The sequence below is a fragment of the Meleagris gallopavo genome, chromosome 9 (genome assembly GCF_000146605.3).
Source record: "Meleagris gallopavo isolate NT-WF06-2002-E0010 breed Aviagen turkey brand Nicholas breeding stock chromosome 9, Turkey_5.1, whole genome shotgun sequence".
NCBI classification, from domain to species: Eukaryota; Metazoa; Chordata; class Aves; order Galliformes; family Phasianidae; genus Meleagris; species Meleagris gallopavo.
In genome coordinates this window covers 11,955,886-11,974,739 of record NC_015019.2, presented here as the reverse complement: position 1 = coordinate 11,974,739, position 18,854 = coordinate 11,955,886, and the positions used below count along the sequence as shown (strand labels likewise).

Sequence of the window (18,854 nt, the reverse complement as noted above, 5' to 3'; positions counted from 1 at the left end):
AGCAAATCCAAAAGTTGATGGTACTTCTCTCTTGTTCTTGTTTTACCTGTTTTGAAAGAAGAACACATTGCTTCAACCTAGAATTTTTTTAACTTCAATAACATAAAATACTGGACTTTACATTTGACAAATGTTTGTGGGTATTTTAGGCCTGGTTCTCTATGCACTTACCCAGAGTAACTTCCTTGACTGTAGTGGAGTTGTGTCAATTTACAACACAAGAGGGTAATACCATCAACTTTTGGATTTGCTCCTTAGTAAATAGATGATAAACTGATTCTTGTACTCTTTATTACCCTTGGGTTATCATTTGGGAAAGAGAAGTTGTTCTTGTTAAGAATGAGGAGCCAGAAAGTCCGGGTTCTGTTCCCAGTTCTGATGCAGGCTTACTGCCCAGTGTTGAATTGCTTTTTTCTCTCTCCTAAAGTTGATTGACTGCTACTTAATTCAGAGATGAATCCTGAAGGATGTTTTTCTGCATAGAAAATACTGAGAGCTTCCATAGCTCTAGCTATCGATACAATACTGTTGCTGTTATTGCAATTTGGTGGCTGTGTTTTTCCTTCAAGTCTAGCACAATCTAACCACACCTTGATCACCTCTCAGGGAATAGTAAAATACATTTTCAAATGGGAATTAATTAAAAAAGAGGGAAAGAAAGCAATACTTAACAAAGGATGTTCAGCAATGCTAGAATTGCACCATTGGTTTCTTCTCAGGCAGCACGGCTGTAACGTTTTAGATATGGGTACAGCCAGCTGAAGCAGACCTGGTTCAGCAGTAACTGGGTCTTTAAAAAGGTAAGAGCAAATGATATAAGCAAGTGAACACAGATGCAAGTAGCTAGAATGTATTGATTTCATACAGGATCATTTGTGTGGACAGATGTTGGCAGTCATTAAACACAACTGAGAATGAGGGAGACTGCTGATGCTTCCCTTCCACCAGCCTTTTCATTCTTGTTAATGTTCATTTTAGGCAATCAAAATATTGGAGGTCAACAGCTGCCTAAAATCATGGCCCTTGAGCCCTGCCCTAAGGTCTTCCTACATTTTGGAAAGATTAGATTGTTTTGGGGCTAAAACCAATGTTACAGTGATTGCAAATCACTTGTTGGTTTGTTTTGTGCTTCCTTGTCCGTTTTCATCTGGATACTTGTTCAAATGTATATATCTTGACTGTAAATTGTCTGGGACGGAACACATTTGAAGTTGGTGATTTGTGCTATGTGTTGCACAGTGGTACTATGCTTTGTGTGCCTTCCTGTCCAATGGGCAAGAACAACCCATTGGAGTCAGAGTCTCTTGGATCATACATAAAATGGGAGGCATACTGGGGCTTGCTGCCTGTAGCAGTCTAGTTGTGCTACAGATGTAGCTTAGCTTCATACAAGGGCTTTTTTAATCTTTGCCTTACAGATCACTTTCTGAAAAAAATGTATGCATGCCTTACTCTTCAGAAAAAGGTATACTTCAAACTTACGATACTTGCACTGGTGATGAGAGTAATTAATGGAGTGCACCAAAATAGACTATCAGTGAATTGGCAAAATGTCCTTCTCTGAGCAGCTCCCCATGATGTGTCACCACTGAGCATCCAGTCTTCTCTGCAGCACAGAACAATTGGGGGCTTATTGGTGGTACCAAAGACTGGCTGCTCCTCAGCCCCTTCTTCCAGCTTCCCTAGCTTGTGAAGTAGTTCCCAAAGCTCAGAATTCAAGGTACAGAACTGTAGTGGAATCTTGAAGTACTTTATCCTTTAATTCATGATTTGGTTTCACAGGTCAATGTGTTTTTCCCCATCAGTGGAGAAAGGCATAGTTTCATTGTTTTAATAGCTGAACATATTTAAAGTTAAAATTGCCTTCTACTACTTATCTAAATGCATACACCACATAGTAATGAATTCTCTTCCAGGATTTGACTTTGTTGGCAAATTGTAAGAATTTTTGGCTCATAAACGTACTACATGCATGACAAGGTTCTTAAGGTGATGACCCACTCTGTACTGTTGGTATAGATGTTGGACACACAGTTGGTTAGCACTGGAAGTCCTGGTCACTGCAGTGCTGTAAACAAAATACCTCTGACTGTAGGCAGTGTCTGGTTCACTCTATGTGATAGGCTTTCTCTGGGATTCCTCCCAGCTCTCATTACAAGATGTACATTAGAATTTGGTCTTCAGCTTCCGTACTTCTTGCTCTTTGACTGTGGGGAAGCACTGTCCATTAATAGTGAGTTTACAGTGATATGAATATTTTCCAACTGTTATGAGATCATCAGTGTGCTTGGAATATTTCAGTAGGAAAAATGAATGTATACATTTTTGTTTGTTGCCTATGCTGGTGTTTCTGCTCCCTCTGTGCAGCCAAAACAACTCTGTCAAATTAATCTGTTAATTTTCTTGTAGACACTGTGCCTGCTTGGCTGGGTCAGACGCTCAGCTCAGTAGCATTTCTATCACTATAGAACTGTAGTGAAAAGCAGAATTAGCTCATGTTTACTCAGATAATTAAGTGAAAAGTGCTGCTAATTTTACAATATTATGGTGAAAATGTTAGTCTCTGGAGAACAGCAATTATTTAGCCCAGTCCACAGAAACACTATGACATTTGTTTTCATTCATTCGAAGTATAAATTTTTTAACATATGGACACCTGTGGTGCTTTAATGCTTTACTTGATATATTTTAACTTTAGATCTCTGGCCTGGTTTGGTGTTGGTTTTTTTTTTCCCCTCTTCAAATGAGAACTTGAGGTCATTCTGTGGGACAGAAATGTTTAAGATGTTTCCTTAGTCTCCTTTGTGTTGTTAAGATGGAGCACACAAAAGAGAAAGGTGATCTTATCTTCAGCTCTGTTCTCATTCAGAAGTCACAGTCAAACATCAGATGTGCTTCTGTTGCCAAAACAAGATGGAAAATTTCAAGATATAGCTTCCTATTCCTGATTTTAGGTGTTTAAACCCTTATCTGAGCTGTAGAGATCTGCTGAGATCTTCAGAGACAACCCTTGTTGCTAGCAATATCATGTTTTGCTCTCGGCGAGGCATGGTGAGGTCCCAGTGTCTGCGAGGGAATTCTGCATCCCTTTGTTGGATGCTGTTTTGGAGTTGCTCTGCATGTGGCTACCTCGTTCAGACAGGAGATGTACAGAATAGTGTCAGATTACTTACAAGTATCATTTCCAAGGCAGAGTAGATTTTTTATTTATGTTCTAAAGTTAACAGCAATAAAGCTTGTTATTAAACAGGTATGTAGACAGAACGTATGGCATTCTGTTGTGAATCTTACTGATCTTCTGCTCATTTCAATTACAGTGATGCATTTTATTTCAAGAAGTACTACATGGGTAAAATCTGAGGTAGAACTAATACATCACCCCCAGAGACAGAGCAGAAGAATGTTCTCCATTTGTCAGATCTCTTTGGTAGATAATGACAAAATATAATGATTCAGTGATAAAGGTTAATATTCTAATCCAATCCTTTAGCTGACTAAAGTCCTGCAGATTTTACTTACATGAGTGAAATGACCAGCATTTACCTTTTGGCAGTGTTAACCTTTTATTAAAGATGATCATCATTTTAATCAGTGACTTAGTATCAGTTTTATTGGGAATGTATTGTTGCAGGTGGTTGGGGAAATTATCAGTAGCTGGGTGGAATTAAAATAAAGAGCTTTGAAAACTGCCTCTGTGTCGAGGGGACAGATTTTCTGAGTTGGGTGAGCTATTTAAGAACAGCAAGTTTTGCCAAAACTATTGCAACTATTTTACAAGTAGTGATTATTTAAGACTGTCTTTAGAGTGAGGAGAAATAAGATATTTCAGCCTTAGAAGACTTCTTGTGAGATAAAGTTTAACAGTCCTGTCTTATCACACCCTCTTCAGCAATTTTTGTGACTGGCCAAGTTCTGAGTTGGGGGAAGGGAACAGCTTTCCCCTTGGTCATAAAATTCACAGAGCATTTCTTCTGAAGACAATAAAGCTAGGAGAAGGCCTCTTTATTTGCTGTGAAAATCATCACCCTTTCCGGCAATATAACTCCTGAAGAAAAAAGGGAGAAGGAAGAGACAAGGCTGCATATCAAAGCAAAGAGAAGTGTTGAGAGGGTCTGTTGCCTCAATATGACAGATAGGCCTCAAAACCAAAGACAATGTAGCCCAGGAAAGGAGAAAAAAACCAAACCAAACCAACACGGTCAGACCTCACAACTAGTTTACAAAGTAAAATAAATTAGCATGAGAACTGGTCCCTGGCCCCTTCTTTAGTGCATCCTCTCTTAACTGTCCAGGAATATCCTCCATCTACCTCAATTGATATCATTCCTAAAATCCAGCAGCTACCTCGTTCAGACAGGAGATGTACAGAATAGTGTCAGATTACTTACAAGTGTCAGCATCTCACTTGTACAGCTTAGTACTGGTCAGAGGGAGTTAATATCTATACGTGATGGCTGAAAGGCAGTATGTCAGCTTCAAATGTGGAATAGTTTTCTGGCCTGAAGATTTGTTCTGTTCATATCTGCATCTCTATGGTGGCTCAGTTTTAAGAGAGGGACTATAGTTAGTTTTTTGAGTTAATAATAAAGGACCATTGGAGGTCAGGGCCCAGCAGTGTGGTATTTTTTTTCTTTTTTTTCTTTTTCTCTTTTTTTTTTTTTGTGAGGGAGCTATTTCTCAATATTCATGCACTTGAAAATTTAGGGGAAAAAAGTCTAAACTCACCCTAGAGAATTTCACTGATTTAATTGAATTTGTGAAACAAAAGTAATTTAAATGAATAAATGTCTTGAAGAAGGACACTGTACTGCACATGAAGTTCTGTGAAGTTAGAAGGGTGCTGTCCTGCACAGTGTCAGCAATTGCATTTCTGCCACAATTCTCAATCAGCTGAATAGAAATATTGCCAAGTTGGATGCATAGAGGTTTGTGATGCTGAAATCCTATATTTGTATTTTCTGCTGGCTCTTGATTGTTTTTTCTTATTATACATGTTCAGATAACTCATGGTGTAAAGAACAGTGTAGCATGATAGAATCAGAAACTTTCATTGGACTTAGGGGATTTTCCCCCCTCTCTTCTGTTGACTTCTATTTAAAGTGCAATTATTTTCCATTTTGATTATGTTCTGTAATAATGCTCATTGGCAATTCTGCCCTTGGTTAGTGTAAACAATTCATCTTCATAATACAGAAGATAACTGAATCCAAAACAAAATAATTGTGTCACTTTTAAATGACAAGTGGACAGACTGCTCTGTGGGGTTTTGTTTGGGACAAGAATGAAAGCTGTAGAAAGTACAGGCAGTTTTCTAAGTGGCAAGGTCAGGAAAAGTCACATTGCCAGTGACTGTATAAACTAAAAAGCAAGTGATTACCTGGATTTTTTTTTTTCCAGGTGTTCTTTAGGCATTCAGCATTTTGCAAGAATGACTCCTTAAAAGTGCTGCTTCTCTTTCTTACATTTGATATAACTTCTTCTTTCTTCTAGATACTCTACATTTACGAAGCATTTGGTAATGATACTGTCAGCACCTGTCAGCACCACCAAAAAATCATCAGAGTAAAGTTTTACTGAATGACAACAGCGTTTCCTGTACTTAATGTCTCTGTTTACAGTTATTTTCCCTGTGTTTCTGTACTTGCTCCCTCCTTTTTTAATAATTAGATAGGTGCAGATTTTAAGATATACTTAAGATGTCTAATTCTCGTTGCTGCTGAAACTACCTGGCAGTTACCTCTTCGTACTTTAGATTTTGCGCACAGGTTTACACAGATGTATTTTGTTTTCTCACAAGGGCTTTTTAGCCCTTTTTTTACTTTTGTAAAGGCTACTCCTATGCAAGGGATTGCATACTTCCATAAAAATACAGAAATCAATATAAGGAGATTTGTAGTTTATTCAATGATGGGCTTATACTTTTCATCAAAGAATCTGCCTGTAATTATGCTTTGTGTACATAGAATTGCCGTCTCCAGTTGCCATGGTTCTAACCTCTGTTACTATTGCTAGTAGCTATGGGTTTCTTTTTCCTTTCAGCTTGATGTTTTAGCAACTGAGACAGATAGGTGCAGTGTAAGGGTTAGGAAAGAGTCTTTTTCCACTAGTATTCTTGGATGAAAATACTCAGACATAGTCCATACAAAATACTCCTTTATTCAAGTGGTCTGAGTCAGAACACATTTGCTTTCTCCTGTATCCTGAATACTCTCAGGGAAGCAGTGAGCAGGCATTAGAACCTACAAGGAGGAAGTCCTACTCCCTCCAGTTTGAAAACTGCAGAAGGAGCGTTCATACATCCTTCAACCAGGGAGGATGGTGGATGAAAGCCTGATTAGGTCTTTTATGTGGGAAATGCATTCCAGTACCACTATATCAGCACGATAGTCTTGCATTAACTACTGAGCTCTTTTGGTAGTTTTAAGTAGCATATTTCATGAACTTTGCTTAATACCAGGTGAAGTTCTGGTTTTGTATTCAATGTTGTTTTTTAAGTTACATACAGTAAATCTAACTTGAAATCATTTCTTCTTCTGTTCCAGGTGAATTGTATAAATAACAATATGAGAAGATGTGGGTATGAGGCAGTGGGAGACATTTCAATCAAGAATTTTTCTTTCTTTTCTGTCAGGTCATGAATCTATGAAGCATCACAACAAGAGAAGATAACGATGAAACCCCTGGAGATGGAAATGTCATTATTTCTAGGTCTTGTTTCTGTTGCTGTTACAAGTCAGACTCCTGCCAAGTGGTATATAAGTAAGTCTACAGAAGGAGTCTCTCCTGATTGTAAATGGATACAATTAGAGTGGCATTTCTTGCAGACATTTAAGAACATCTTGCAAAAATTACTTGCCTTAATATTCATCATCTCTATAGTGAAATCATATTATTGATAAGTATTATTTTGCAACACATAATGAACAAATAACACTTTTTATTTCTATAATTTGCTTTAGTGCCCTCAGGTAAGTCTAAGCCTTATTTTTCCTATTTTCAGGAACAATAGTTCATATCTTTTTCACAGGGACTAAAAAGTGGCAATAAACAGGATACTTAATTCTTCTTTCCTTTACAAAATCTCTATTAAAATTCCTAATGGTTGTGCAAAAAGACAGAACTGTAAGGCTACCATTTAAACCCAAAAGAGCAAGAGGCAGGTAGGTAAAAAAAAGAGAAATAGTAGTGTTTTTTGAGGACGTATGTTGCCATCTGTAAATCATGCTGCCCATGAGAATTTTCGTTGTATTTATAAGGACTACGCAAAAGAAAGCAGTAAGTTTTTGCAAGACTGGCCCTCTTTTGTCTTTTCTTGAGTAGCATTCAGTGAAGAACAGCCATGAGATATATATTTTAAAATAAAAAAGTCTTCAGCAACCTCTGTCTTTTGTATTTGCAACATTCTTGTTCACCCAATGTAAGGAACGTTCTCTGTCCAAGTAAAGTCCGTGACTCTCTGTGAGCTACAGTTGCATTGAGCAGGAGTAGATATGACTCTGTGTCTGTGCAAAATAGGTGCATTATTTTAGCAAAGATAATTTTTTTGGTTTAGTTGCTTTCATTTATGTAAAATAGTTGTTTAAATAATTGTTTTCCCTTCAGAGTTTAATTCAATACTGGCTTTGAAAACCATATTTACAGGTGTGTGGGAACTGAACTGGGAAGGGAGGAAGGTCTGGAAGGAAGGGAATCTCCATAAGTTGTGACACTGAGATACTGTGAGCATCTCTGGGGGAGGTACTGAGCATCCTTTACTCCTACCGCTGTTGGTGCGTGTCAAAACTGCTCAGAAACTTGGGGGATCACACACCTCTATAGAAGATTGTCCCTGTTCCTTTCAGGCAGTGCCCCTCTGCCTTTCCTTCTCCCCTTCCTTGTTTTGTTATTTTTTTTCTGTTGATACAAGGAACAGAGATGTTTTTGGTGTGTTTAATAGTTGTACTTTTTTTTTTTTTGCATTAATTCCTACAACCAAAGAGAATCGTTGCCTCAGACTTCTTATTTTTACTTGTTAAACATGACTGCAGCATTTTATTTTAATCATCCACTCCTACTGGAGATTGACCTTTCATAGTATTAAGTTGTTTTGTTACCAAAGATCTTTATATTCCTGTGTATTTTGAGTTACTGCTATGAAGAGTGGCAAGCCTTTCCTTGTTCCTGTTCTTAAAGCATTTGATCCTGCAGATATTTCATTTTACTGTTCTTAGGGGGCTATATTTAATACAAAGGTATTTCCATCCCCAACACTATATATGTTTTACTTGAACTATTCATGTCTATTCTAAAAATTAAGGAAAATAAGCAAGGCATAGATGGTGGAGAAATTTGATGCTTTCATCATGATTTCTTTCTGCCGACTTCTGCAGAAACTTAGTAGATTCTTTAAATCTATTGGACTCCTGCTAAAAGCAATTATTTGATGTAACTTTTAAAAAATGTATCTCAAATGAAAATACTGTCAAAGGGCATTGCTTTGTATTGGCTTCAGCTATGGATGTCAAGGAAGATACATAAAGAATCATCAGCTGATCAAAAACAGCATCCAAAAATTGAACCTGCTAGCAAGAGTCTTGTTCAAATCTCCTTGTTGTTAAAACGTATGGAACCCTGGCAAAAAAATACAACAACAAAACAACAAAAACCAAAACCAACCACCCAAAAAAGGGAAATCTCAGCATAGCCTCACTGCCCTCATACCTGTAGAAGTGGATTGCACCGTTTTCCTCATCCATTCGTAAGAGCTGTGCCTTTGGCTGGTGGGGGAGACCTGCTGTGTGCCAACGGTACCTGCAGGAGGTAACCCCCCGGGTGCAGCGGGATGGAGGGAGCTGTACTCAGCTGGACTGTAGGAGCCCTGCCCAGGAGACGAGCCGCTGAGCTGCGCGGCAGCAGCCGTGCCGGAGGGCCCCGGGCACGGGCCGTAAGCGTTCCAGTCCTCCCTCTGGGGGCCGTAGTGGGGTCCCCAGGCTCCCGCGGGCTGTCCGTGGCTGTCTGGAGCTGGCACGTGGTGGTACCCCATGTAGTCTGAGTAGGGGGGAGCGGGCACAAAGTTCTGCACTGGCAGGTTGTTGTTGCTGCACCTTGCAGGTCCTGGATACATGCTGGTCTCTTTATCCAAAAGGTAACTCACGTACATGGTGCTCACAGCCTGGCTTTGTCTTGCTGGGACATCCTGCTCCTCACAGTGTTTGTTTGATCTCTTCCCTCCTCTTTCTTTCTCTCTCTTTTCTAGCTCTGACTGGCTCTATAAATGACTCATGCTAGCCCTCATGTCCCTTTACTACACATGATTAACAATGGCTTTACCAGGTGCTGGTGGTAACAGTTTACTAAGGTCCTGCCTGATGTCACAGATAACTGCCTGCCCCAAAACTGCATTTGCATTCAAATGAAGGGCTGACCATGCAGGCAACCCCACCTTGCTGCTGGTTCTGGTGCTTCCTTTCTCACAGAACCTTTATGTATTACCATCGTGGTTCCATACTTTTTGACTGTAGCTTGAAATCTCATGTTCTTCAAGTAGAATTGCATATGTAGTTAACCAATAACTATTAAACAGTAGAAGTAATGCTTTACTTGAGTAGTACACATCAGAATCTAACTTCAGATATTAGGTTTTAGTTAGGTGCAGCCTGGAATCTGCTAGCCTGATAGTTTTTTGTTAGAACGTGTTCTAATATTTTTAACTGACAGCAATGGACTAATTCAGCCTTTATCTGTAGCTCTTCTACACTTTCTCTCATGAGCATTCCTCTTGCCTTCAGCTCTTACTCTATGTGGGAGAGCACTTGCAAGCTATGGTATTCCTACTGCTTTTAACATTACAAAGGGCATACAAGAAGTCTCATAGTCATTTTGAGCATTTGTTCATACCAATAGTCTTGTTGATGTTAGTAAGCCTATTCATGAGCTGGCTGCTGGCCACAGTGATTGAAGTTTATTCTAGCTTACAATGTTAACAGAAAGAGAATCTGTTATTGGGAGAATGCAAAATTTGTCACTTTCTCCATGCTTGTGTTTTGTTTGTGATATTGAAATGAGCAGAAGCTTTCCCTAAAGGTTTTTCTGTTCTCATTGCTGTGTTTGTTCACAGTAAGTAGCACCTTTTCTTGGAAATCTGGGAACAAATACTAGCTTTTTAGCTCACAAAAAAAGAAAAAGAAAGAAAGAAAGAAAGAAGATAAAAAACACTTTCCTAAATTTTAGGAACAATCCTATGTTAATAAGTAATAAGTAATAAATTCCTAGGAGATTGTCTATAACCAGGAGTGAGGGGAGAGAGGTTTTTTTTTTGTTTGTTTTGTTTTTTTAAATTTAATTAGATACTTTAACCTTTTCTCTTAGTGTGAATTTTCTCTTTTCATTCCTATTTCTCTAATTATGTAGTACTTAATTGCACCTTTATTAACAAAGCAATTTGTTAAATATTTTTTCTTAAACAGGTGCAAAGTATAATGAGTTTTTTTCTTTGTTCAGAGGTGTATTTTTTTCTTTGAGTGCCTTTTGCACTTTAACACCTTCTAAACTTACAGGTTCCTCCTGGTTCTCAAGAGGGGAGAATCACTTTGCACACCTGACAACACTGTCGTTTCTTTGTGTGACAGAATGGTTTCCTTAGGCTGTATTCACAAGATAATGAACTGTAGTTGCTGAAATATATCTGTTAGTATTATTGTTTCTATTCTCACTTCTTATCATTTTCCTACTGTGTACTTCAATAAGTCTTGTACTCATATACGTATTGCTTCCTGTGAGCTGTTGGAGGACCATGGCATAGATGTTGACAGGTATCTTAAAAACATGGGCGTGGGAGGCTGTCTTTGGTGTTTGTGTACGTGAGCTTGTTCAGTTGCAATTCATGCATATGATAGCTGTCACTCAGCATGGCCAAGTCTAGTCAGCTCACCATACCTAGGGAAGGTACTGATCGTTGTGTTGTGACTGAATGGCTTATTTCTCCTGTACTAGGAAAAAAAAAAAAAAACAACACAAAACAACAAAACTATTAATCAAACTATGTTTTGGAAGTCCAGACAGCCTGTGACTGTAGCTGTCCAATGCAATGGGATTTTAAATTCTTTAAATTCTGTAGCATGATCTATATAAAACTTAAAAAACAAACAAACAGAACTAAAACATTTAATTCCTCAATCGTTTTGTAGCACTTACGGTAAATGATTGATGCAGTTGTTTGGTAGCCCTCAAGTTCAGACTGTTGAAAAGGTTGCAAAGAAAGATTATTTAACTTTTTATTGGAACCTGATTTACATTTCTTTTCCTTCCAGTCTGTTGAAGGTGCATCCTTCAAAGCATTTCTTTACTTCCTGTACCTCTCCTGAGTGCAGGTGTATCAATAAATCAACTAAATGAAGAAGTAGCATTTTGTCATTGGCCCAAGCACCTTCTGTTTTCATAATGATATCATGTGCTTCACGAAACAAGAGAAAGTAAAATAGTATCTATTCATGTTGATTAGAAAAAAAACAGCAACGATGACAAATGCCTTTTGATGCTTTAAACTAGTATGTATATACTGACATGGAAGAGAACCTTTTCTGTGTTCCATACTGCCTCAAGGAAGTACTTCACAACTTATGGTTGTTAAGCTGGCATTGTTTTTCTCTTCTGGCCACATGCTGTGAGAACTAAGCAGGAAACGATTTCTTTCAGAATCTCAAGAACCCTGAGTTAGTCTTATTTCAGAAAGCTGCATTTTGCTTTGTTAGTTCAACATTTTTTCATTTGTATCACTTGAATCTTACCTACTGGTTGAACTTATCCTCAGATGTGTTTTTTTTTTTAACTTCTGAAGTAGATAAATAATAATGCTGATACAATTCATGTAAAACTGAACATCTTCATAGGCTCTTGAACAACTACAAAATATAAGAAGATTTGGATTTGAGTTGCTTTTCATAGTTTCTGTCAAGAATATCTGTCAATAACAGGTGTCTTTGCAGAGATCAGTCTATCTGTACACCCAGTCCTCTGTAAACACACCGTTCTCTTCTGAAGGGGAAAAATAGTATTTTCTCCAAAATCAGTTGTTGCATCTGCAAAGTGTACACAGTACTATATATGTATGGTATTTAGAGTACACTACTTGTTTTGGTGAATAAAACCTACTGCCCTGTTTCATAAAAACAAATCAATTGTCTTTTGTAGAAAAACTGTTGTTCTGTGTCATAAAGTGAGGATAATGCTCCTTCCTGTTGCTGATCCAGATTTGCCATTTTACTATATAACAAACATAGAAGATAATGTCTGGAAAAATACATCTTAATTTTTTTTTTAATGCTTTATTTTTCTCCATATCCTTTTTGGTCTTGGTATTTGCTATCTTTCTGTTAGAAGTCTTAGCCTCTGTAAAAAGGTATGCAGACATTTATATTAAATATTTTTTCCCAATAAATTACCAAACATTGTGGTAGCTCTTCTGAAACTTATGCAGGGATAACCCTCTCTTTCCTGTATTTTTTTCCTATATATGTACTTTGAAGGGTATTGTAATCCCAACCTTTTGTACCCTTCTCAGCTTAGTTTGGCTGTAATGTAGCAAAGAAGGAGGGTAGATTGTGATCTGAATATCTGATTTGATGGAAAGCTAACTTGCATGCTATGGAGAGGTTTCACTGGCTAGAGGGGTTCACCAGAACATCAGAAACGGCACTGGTGTCTTTGGCATTTATCTGTTATAAAGCAGATTATAGGGCTGATTTACAAAAGCTAAACAAACAAAAACAAACAGAAAAACCACCAAGCTTTTACTCTTTATTGAGTTGCATTTTCCGTTTCTGAATTTGGACGGTTTGTATAATATGGGATGGAACTAGTCACTATAGGTAATGGTTGGGAAAATACCCCTTAAGGTTATTGCATCCAATATTGCTGCCGCACTTGTAGTCAGAAAGTAGACAGGAACACTGGCTTGCCCCAGTCCATTCTGATTGTTTCTATTCTGCTATGTGAGTGGGTTTACAGGGATTTCTGTTATCATGTCATACATCTTCTAAAATATCATAGATCTTCCAAGCTTTCTGTGCCGATCTGCTTCAAATTGCAGCCACATCACTGTTGTAGGATGTAGGCATTCTCCTACGCTTCTGTTTTCTGTTATCTGGAAAGTTACAGAACTTAAGTAGCTCCTCTTGTAGATGCTTTTAATTTTTCCGAGTCCCCCCCTCCCCCAAGAGTAGCAGCACTCATTTTTGAAAGTATGCATTGTCTGAGAATAGTCTCTGCGTTGCAACGCTGGCTCTTTACTTCTTGTGAAGCAATAGTGACAGCTAGTGGTGGGTTGGCTGAATGGCAAGATTAAAATTAAAATTTTCAGTGCTCACCATTATTCAAAGTTCAGAGTCTGTTTTGTGCAGAATAAAATGGGCAATACTACTTTTGTATTGTACTGTTTTTTTGTGTTAGCTTCTTACAGAAGTGCCTTGAGTGACTCATACCTGTCACATGCTCAGATGCAGGAAGCTGTGCAACTAGTGAAGATTTCTGGCTTGGGAATGTGGATTATGTTGCAGGAATTTTTTGTCATACTTTATAATCAATCCTTCTTTTTTTTCCCCTCCTGCCCTTATTTTCCTCCTGAAATAATGCTATTGTGGAATATGGCAGGCTTCTTAAAGTTGGCTTGTGCAAATGATTTTCTGTTTAATAGAGTACTCCAAAATCTGAAATACGCTGATACAGAGTTAGATATGTGGCTTAGTGAGTGATTATATAGGGCTGGTCTCTGTTGCACTGTAACATGTGTTACATTACTCTGTAATGTAATATGTTATCTAGTCAGAATGCTGGTATTTCACACCCACTTCACACTAGCAGAAGTATTTTATGGAGTGATGGCAGTGAAGAATGAAGAGCAGGGCTTTAGTATTTTTATCTTGTATTCTTGAAGGACTAGTTCTATTTCTAATGTATTTTCTATGTTAGTAGATATACCTGATGATAAAAAAAATGATGCCAAAGAGGGAACTGATGTGTCTAATAGATAGCATGATGTCATGGCAGGAAGGTAGAATGAAGGGATTCTCAGTGCCATTAATTTGTCCTGGGTAGTAGTCTGTGTTCCTTATCGATCTGTAAAATCGAGATAACACTCATGACCTCGTGTCATTTATGTAAGTACATTATGTACATATACATATGTAATTTAATAAATGTCGCAGAAGAGATCCTGTACAGGGAGCACATAATACAAATTCTTTCTTTCATCACTTGTGAAATGAATTAGCTAATATATGTTGACTGCAATAGCCTTAGTATTGCTGTAATAAGAGCTCATAAGAGCACTGATGTTAGTTCTGAAAAGAAAATCTCTTTTTCTGTTATTTTCAAATGCAGCACTGTGCTTTGAATTTTTAGCACCTTGCAATACGTGCTGGATCTCCTCAGGCTGTGAGTCATGCTACTGACTTGCTGTATTTGAAGAGATGATATTCTGGAAACCTCACTTGGTAAGTCAATACTGAATGTAGGAAGAAACCCAAGGGGTCTGCTCAGTAAACCTTCAGAAACAAAATACAAACAAATCTCTGGCCCTCGTTTACTACTTTGGTCTGCTTGCACACTGTTATTGTTTACCAGACCTCAACACATCATTTGGCTTTCCATAGTGTAACAGAAATGCTAAGTCATGGCTTGAAGCAGTGATTGAGCACTTGGTGGGGAGGCAGGGTCAACCCAGGGGAGCTCAGGAGCATGCAGTGTACCCGAGTGACCAGATAGGGTGCAGCCAGGATCCACCCCTTCCCAGACCTCATTTAAGGATTGGCAGTGGTGGCAAGGGTATCTTGCTGGAGATCCCTGCGTACCTGAGGCCTCCTAAAGGTAAGCATCTTCTTTCCTTTATTTCTGTGTCTATGGCTGTTGCATTTGAGCAAATTCTCACTTGCTGCTTTGCTATCATTGCTGTGTTTTCCATCACATTACGCATAAGAATAGGAGGGAAAAATTGTCCCATAGAGAAGTAGTTCCCTCTCATCGTACACACCTGACATACCAGCAGGTGATCAATCTCTGCCAAAAACCCTATACACTTGAGGTGAACACTTTTACGAACTGAGTGCTCAGTTAATCTAAGTAACATGCATTATAGTATTCTGGTTTTTGCGTGTTTGTGTACTTGTGTTTAGTAAGAACTCTCTTGTTGGATGAGTCTTATTTTTTCCGTATATTTTCGTATATGACAACAAAATCCAGTTTGGTGAAGTTCTTTTAGCTTAAATAATTATTTTAAGAACTCTATGGACAGAGATTTGTAGGTGCTAATTCTGTTCTTTGTACTGTAAGTTAGCTGCTGGGCATGGACTCTACATGGATTATTTTAACCTAATTCTGAGTTAGTATCAAGGATTATTTTTTGTGGTTGCAAGAAACAGTGATCTTTCCCTTTATTTCTTGAAAATACTTCTGAACGTGACAATGTCTCAGTGTAAGTGACTTAGTGATCTATGGCTATGTTTCATACAGCTACATCATCACTCATGAAACAAAAATGGAAATAACCGTATCTTTCACTAGGTGGCACTTGTAACACATAGTACAGACAAAGGTCTACATGACTGATTAAGTATCCCTATTAGATGCTATTCAAATTTGTAGTTAGTAATTGAGCATGCTAAAAAAAGGATCAATGTAGTGCTGCCTGCAGCAGTTGTCATAGTTTCTTTTAATACTAACATTGATTAAATCCCCACCCCCGTTCAGTGTAAAAGAGAATTAGCTCAGAAATGATCCCCTCACCAAATCTTTGGATCCATTCTTCTTTACTGCCCTCTCCCCAGCCAAATATTTTATCTACCTGAAAATTAAATACAGTAGTGGTACTTAAAGAGAAGGTGACACCAGGAGTAAAGAGCAAAGAAAGAAGTGACACGGAGAAAAAACATTGGAGCTGCAAAGGGGAGTCTGCATAGAGACCTGACTAGTACTTTTGTATCTGAAGATCAGTTATTTTAATTATCTAATGTTTGATTTCTGTTTTGAAGTATTTTATTAACGAGATCTCCATAATGCTCTTTCCATTCATGACACAGATGACCCAAAATAGCACTGTGTAGAATAAAGTTACACCAAAACTTGCTGCTTCAGCTCCTGTACTTTCCAGTGCTTTCAGAGCTTCAAGGCTAAAACTGAAGGCATGCAGAATTCTTGCTGTTTCTTTTGATATCAGTTATAGTCTATTCAGGATAGAACACAGACAAAATCTAAGAATGAAATGATCCTCAGGGAAGTTATATGATGTTCAGTGATCAAACTTAAACCTACTGGGGAGTGGAAAGAGTCATTGAAAAAGGATTTAATTGTACATGACTGTAACAGAGTTGCATTGACTGATATTGATGGACTCTGTTGCCATTGCATATCAGTTTAACTCCAGTAAGTAATATTATGTAACTACTCATGCTGTTGAATATGCTTATTATTCTAAGTTGTGAGCATACATCTATATGTTAAGAACAGAAAGGATAAAGATCCTGAACCACAACTGAGGAAGTCTAGGTTCAAGTTTTAGCTCAGATCACCAAGTTTAATTTTGCAGTTAGCAAATTATTTTGTCTATTTATGGCAGTACAATGTATCTTCAATTGTTCAGGAATACAAAGATGAAATCCTGTTCTTTACCACGAGTTGTAAAGAGATGAACTCTCTGGGAAGGCTGAGCAGAATGCAACTCTTCCAATGGCTTTTGTTATAGAAACAAGTACAATTTCAACAGCTGAGCTATTTAAGTGTTTTCAAGTATTAGACTTGCACATCATCTTCCGACTGAGCATTTCTTAGGGTTCATATTTATTCAGTAGAAACAAAAAGAGCTTTGAGCTATTTCTGTTAACTGTGTCCTTTTGAGGGAAGCTACTCTAAGTAGTAGGCTTGCAGTTAGCATCATTAAACATTCATTATAAACCAGATGAGGTTATTAAAAATAAATATTTTTGGTTCACTTGTTCTGATTTGCTGGGTGTACATCTGCCATTCTAAGTATGAGCGAGAAACATTTGAGTCTTGGCGTTAAAAACGAAACTTCCAATGTCACAGTAAAAGAAGCTCTGATGTGGGAGGTGCAAGGGTACAGCATGTGTGCACAGCGTCTGCAATGGTGAAGCAAAAACTGGGCTTAGAAAAAGAAGTGTGTGGGCACTAACTTTGCTGCTTGAGGAAGGTATCTCTCATTGTCCTTTTTGGTCGTAGCCTTGATGTGCTAAAGATCCTGTGGCTGGGAGGCTATTACTCAGTAACATTGATCCGTTCCTCAGAACTGGAGAGGAGGAGTTGCTCAAGAAAACAGATGTATTGGCAAACACTTTCCAAAAGGAAAAATGTGTGGGAGATTATCTCTGCTTTCCTTCCAGAGGTGCTATATAGGAATGGCTCTAAGTTTTAATTCATGGATGAATAGCATGTGCAATTTACTGCAAAGATCTTATTCAGGATAGAGAGCTTAGAAGGGTTTGGATAAAGGTGCAACAATTATATTAATCATAAACCATACAGTATTTGAAGAATCTCTGTCCTTATAACATGTACCTTGAAGAATAAAAGGCAGTTTTTTCAGTTGTCTGGTGGGTGATTTACTGAAGTTTTCTCTGAAGTACGTGTTCAAGTTCTGATTATTTGAAAGGCAGTATACTTAAATAAATGCATCATTGCATATGTTTTGCATAATGATCCTTACCTCCACTATTACAATTGCATAATAGTATTTCACACATTTTATAGTGCCTTACAATTCAAGATCAAAGTATTTTGCAGATAATTTCTATCTTTATGCTTATAACAGCTAGATAAATATTTTCGCTCAAATCTAATCTGTCATGCTGCCATTTATATGACTGCTAAACTCAACATAAGATAGAAGTATCTTTGCAGATAATCATCTGCCCCTAAACTGTGAACTATCTACAGAGTCACTTGGCATAATTATTTTGAGTAGAGGACATCTTGAATAATATTCACTCTTTATAGTTTGAGAACTGAAACGGAGAACGTTCACCTGGCAAGAAGTCAGCACTTGAAGCACAACCCTTATCTCCTGTGCCATTCTTTCTCCTCTGTACCAGTTTGAATTCTCATTGAGTACATGACCTGATGATTATAATGTGTTGAAGCAGTGAAACTCTGATTATAAAGAGGGCAGTGAGAGAGCTGAGGAGGCATGTCAGAATTCTTCCATTGTATTCTGATTTTGTTTTGCTTATAATCCTTTTGAAGAGAGAAAAGCCAGTCCTAGTATGTGGATTCTGGAAAACCAACTAAAAAATACTCTTTTGATACGAAGTCTTTTTTTGTTGTTGTTGCTTTATTTTCTCCCTGGTTTGTGTGAGTAATGAGTCTCCAAAGGATACCGTCAGTAAACTTATAAGCAAATCTAAATTGGAATAAATCTCCTTCAGGTCTTTCAGCACCTGATTGCAGAGATGTGGAGAAGGTGGCAATGTTCCATTTGGCTCATGAACTGAACTTGAAAGTTGATAAGAAAGTCTGAGCTGGCATAATTTACATGTGGAAATGCTAAATGAGGGTGAACAGTGCATCAGTTTTTTTCTTGTTTCAATTTCTGTAGCTCTTGACTGATACCTGAGTTTAGCTTTTGGAAGATGCTGCTTGAATATTAACAAGGCAGCCTAAAATAGCATTATAGTAATTACAGTATATTTATTCTTTTCTTTGAGTCTAAAGTAATTCTTCCCTGTCTCAAAGGGCTTTAAAATGAAACACCGCAAGTCCAACCAGGCAGGGCCCTGTGTCAGGTAAGGCAGAGATACCTTGCAGTGCTGTAATAGAGCTCCTGCCGGTGCGGTAGGAGATGAGGCAATACAGCCCTTAATGTTGCTGGGGTG

The 18,854-nt window shown here is 37.9% G+C and overlaps 1 protein-coding gene and 1 long non-coding RNA gene across 2 annotated transcripts in view; one reads left to right on the top strand and one right to left on the bottom strand.

Moving 5' to 3' along the window:
• The window catches only part of LOC100548196 (homeobox protein CDX-1-like), a 15,393-nt gene extending 6,084 nt beyond the window's left edge, over positions 1-9,309 (bottom strand). The window contains exon 1 of the mRNA XM_031554674.1: positions 8,701-9,309. Coding sequence (XP_031410534.1) covers positions 8,701-9,139 — 439 coding nt within the window. The 5' untranslated portion in view covers positions 9,140-9,309. The remainder of the gene's footprint in view (positions 1-8,700) is intronic.
• LOC116216936 overlaps positions 4,691-18,854 on the top strand; it is a 71,706-nt gene continuing 57,542 nt past the window's right edge. Inside the window, exon 1 of the long non-coding RNA XR_004160665.1 lies at positions 4,691-6,759. This is a non-coding gene — a long non-coding RNA (uncharacterized LOC116216936). The remainder of the gene's footprint in view (positions 6,760-18,854) is intronic.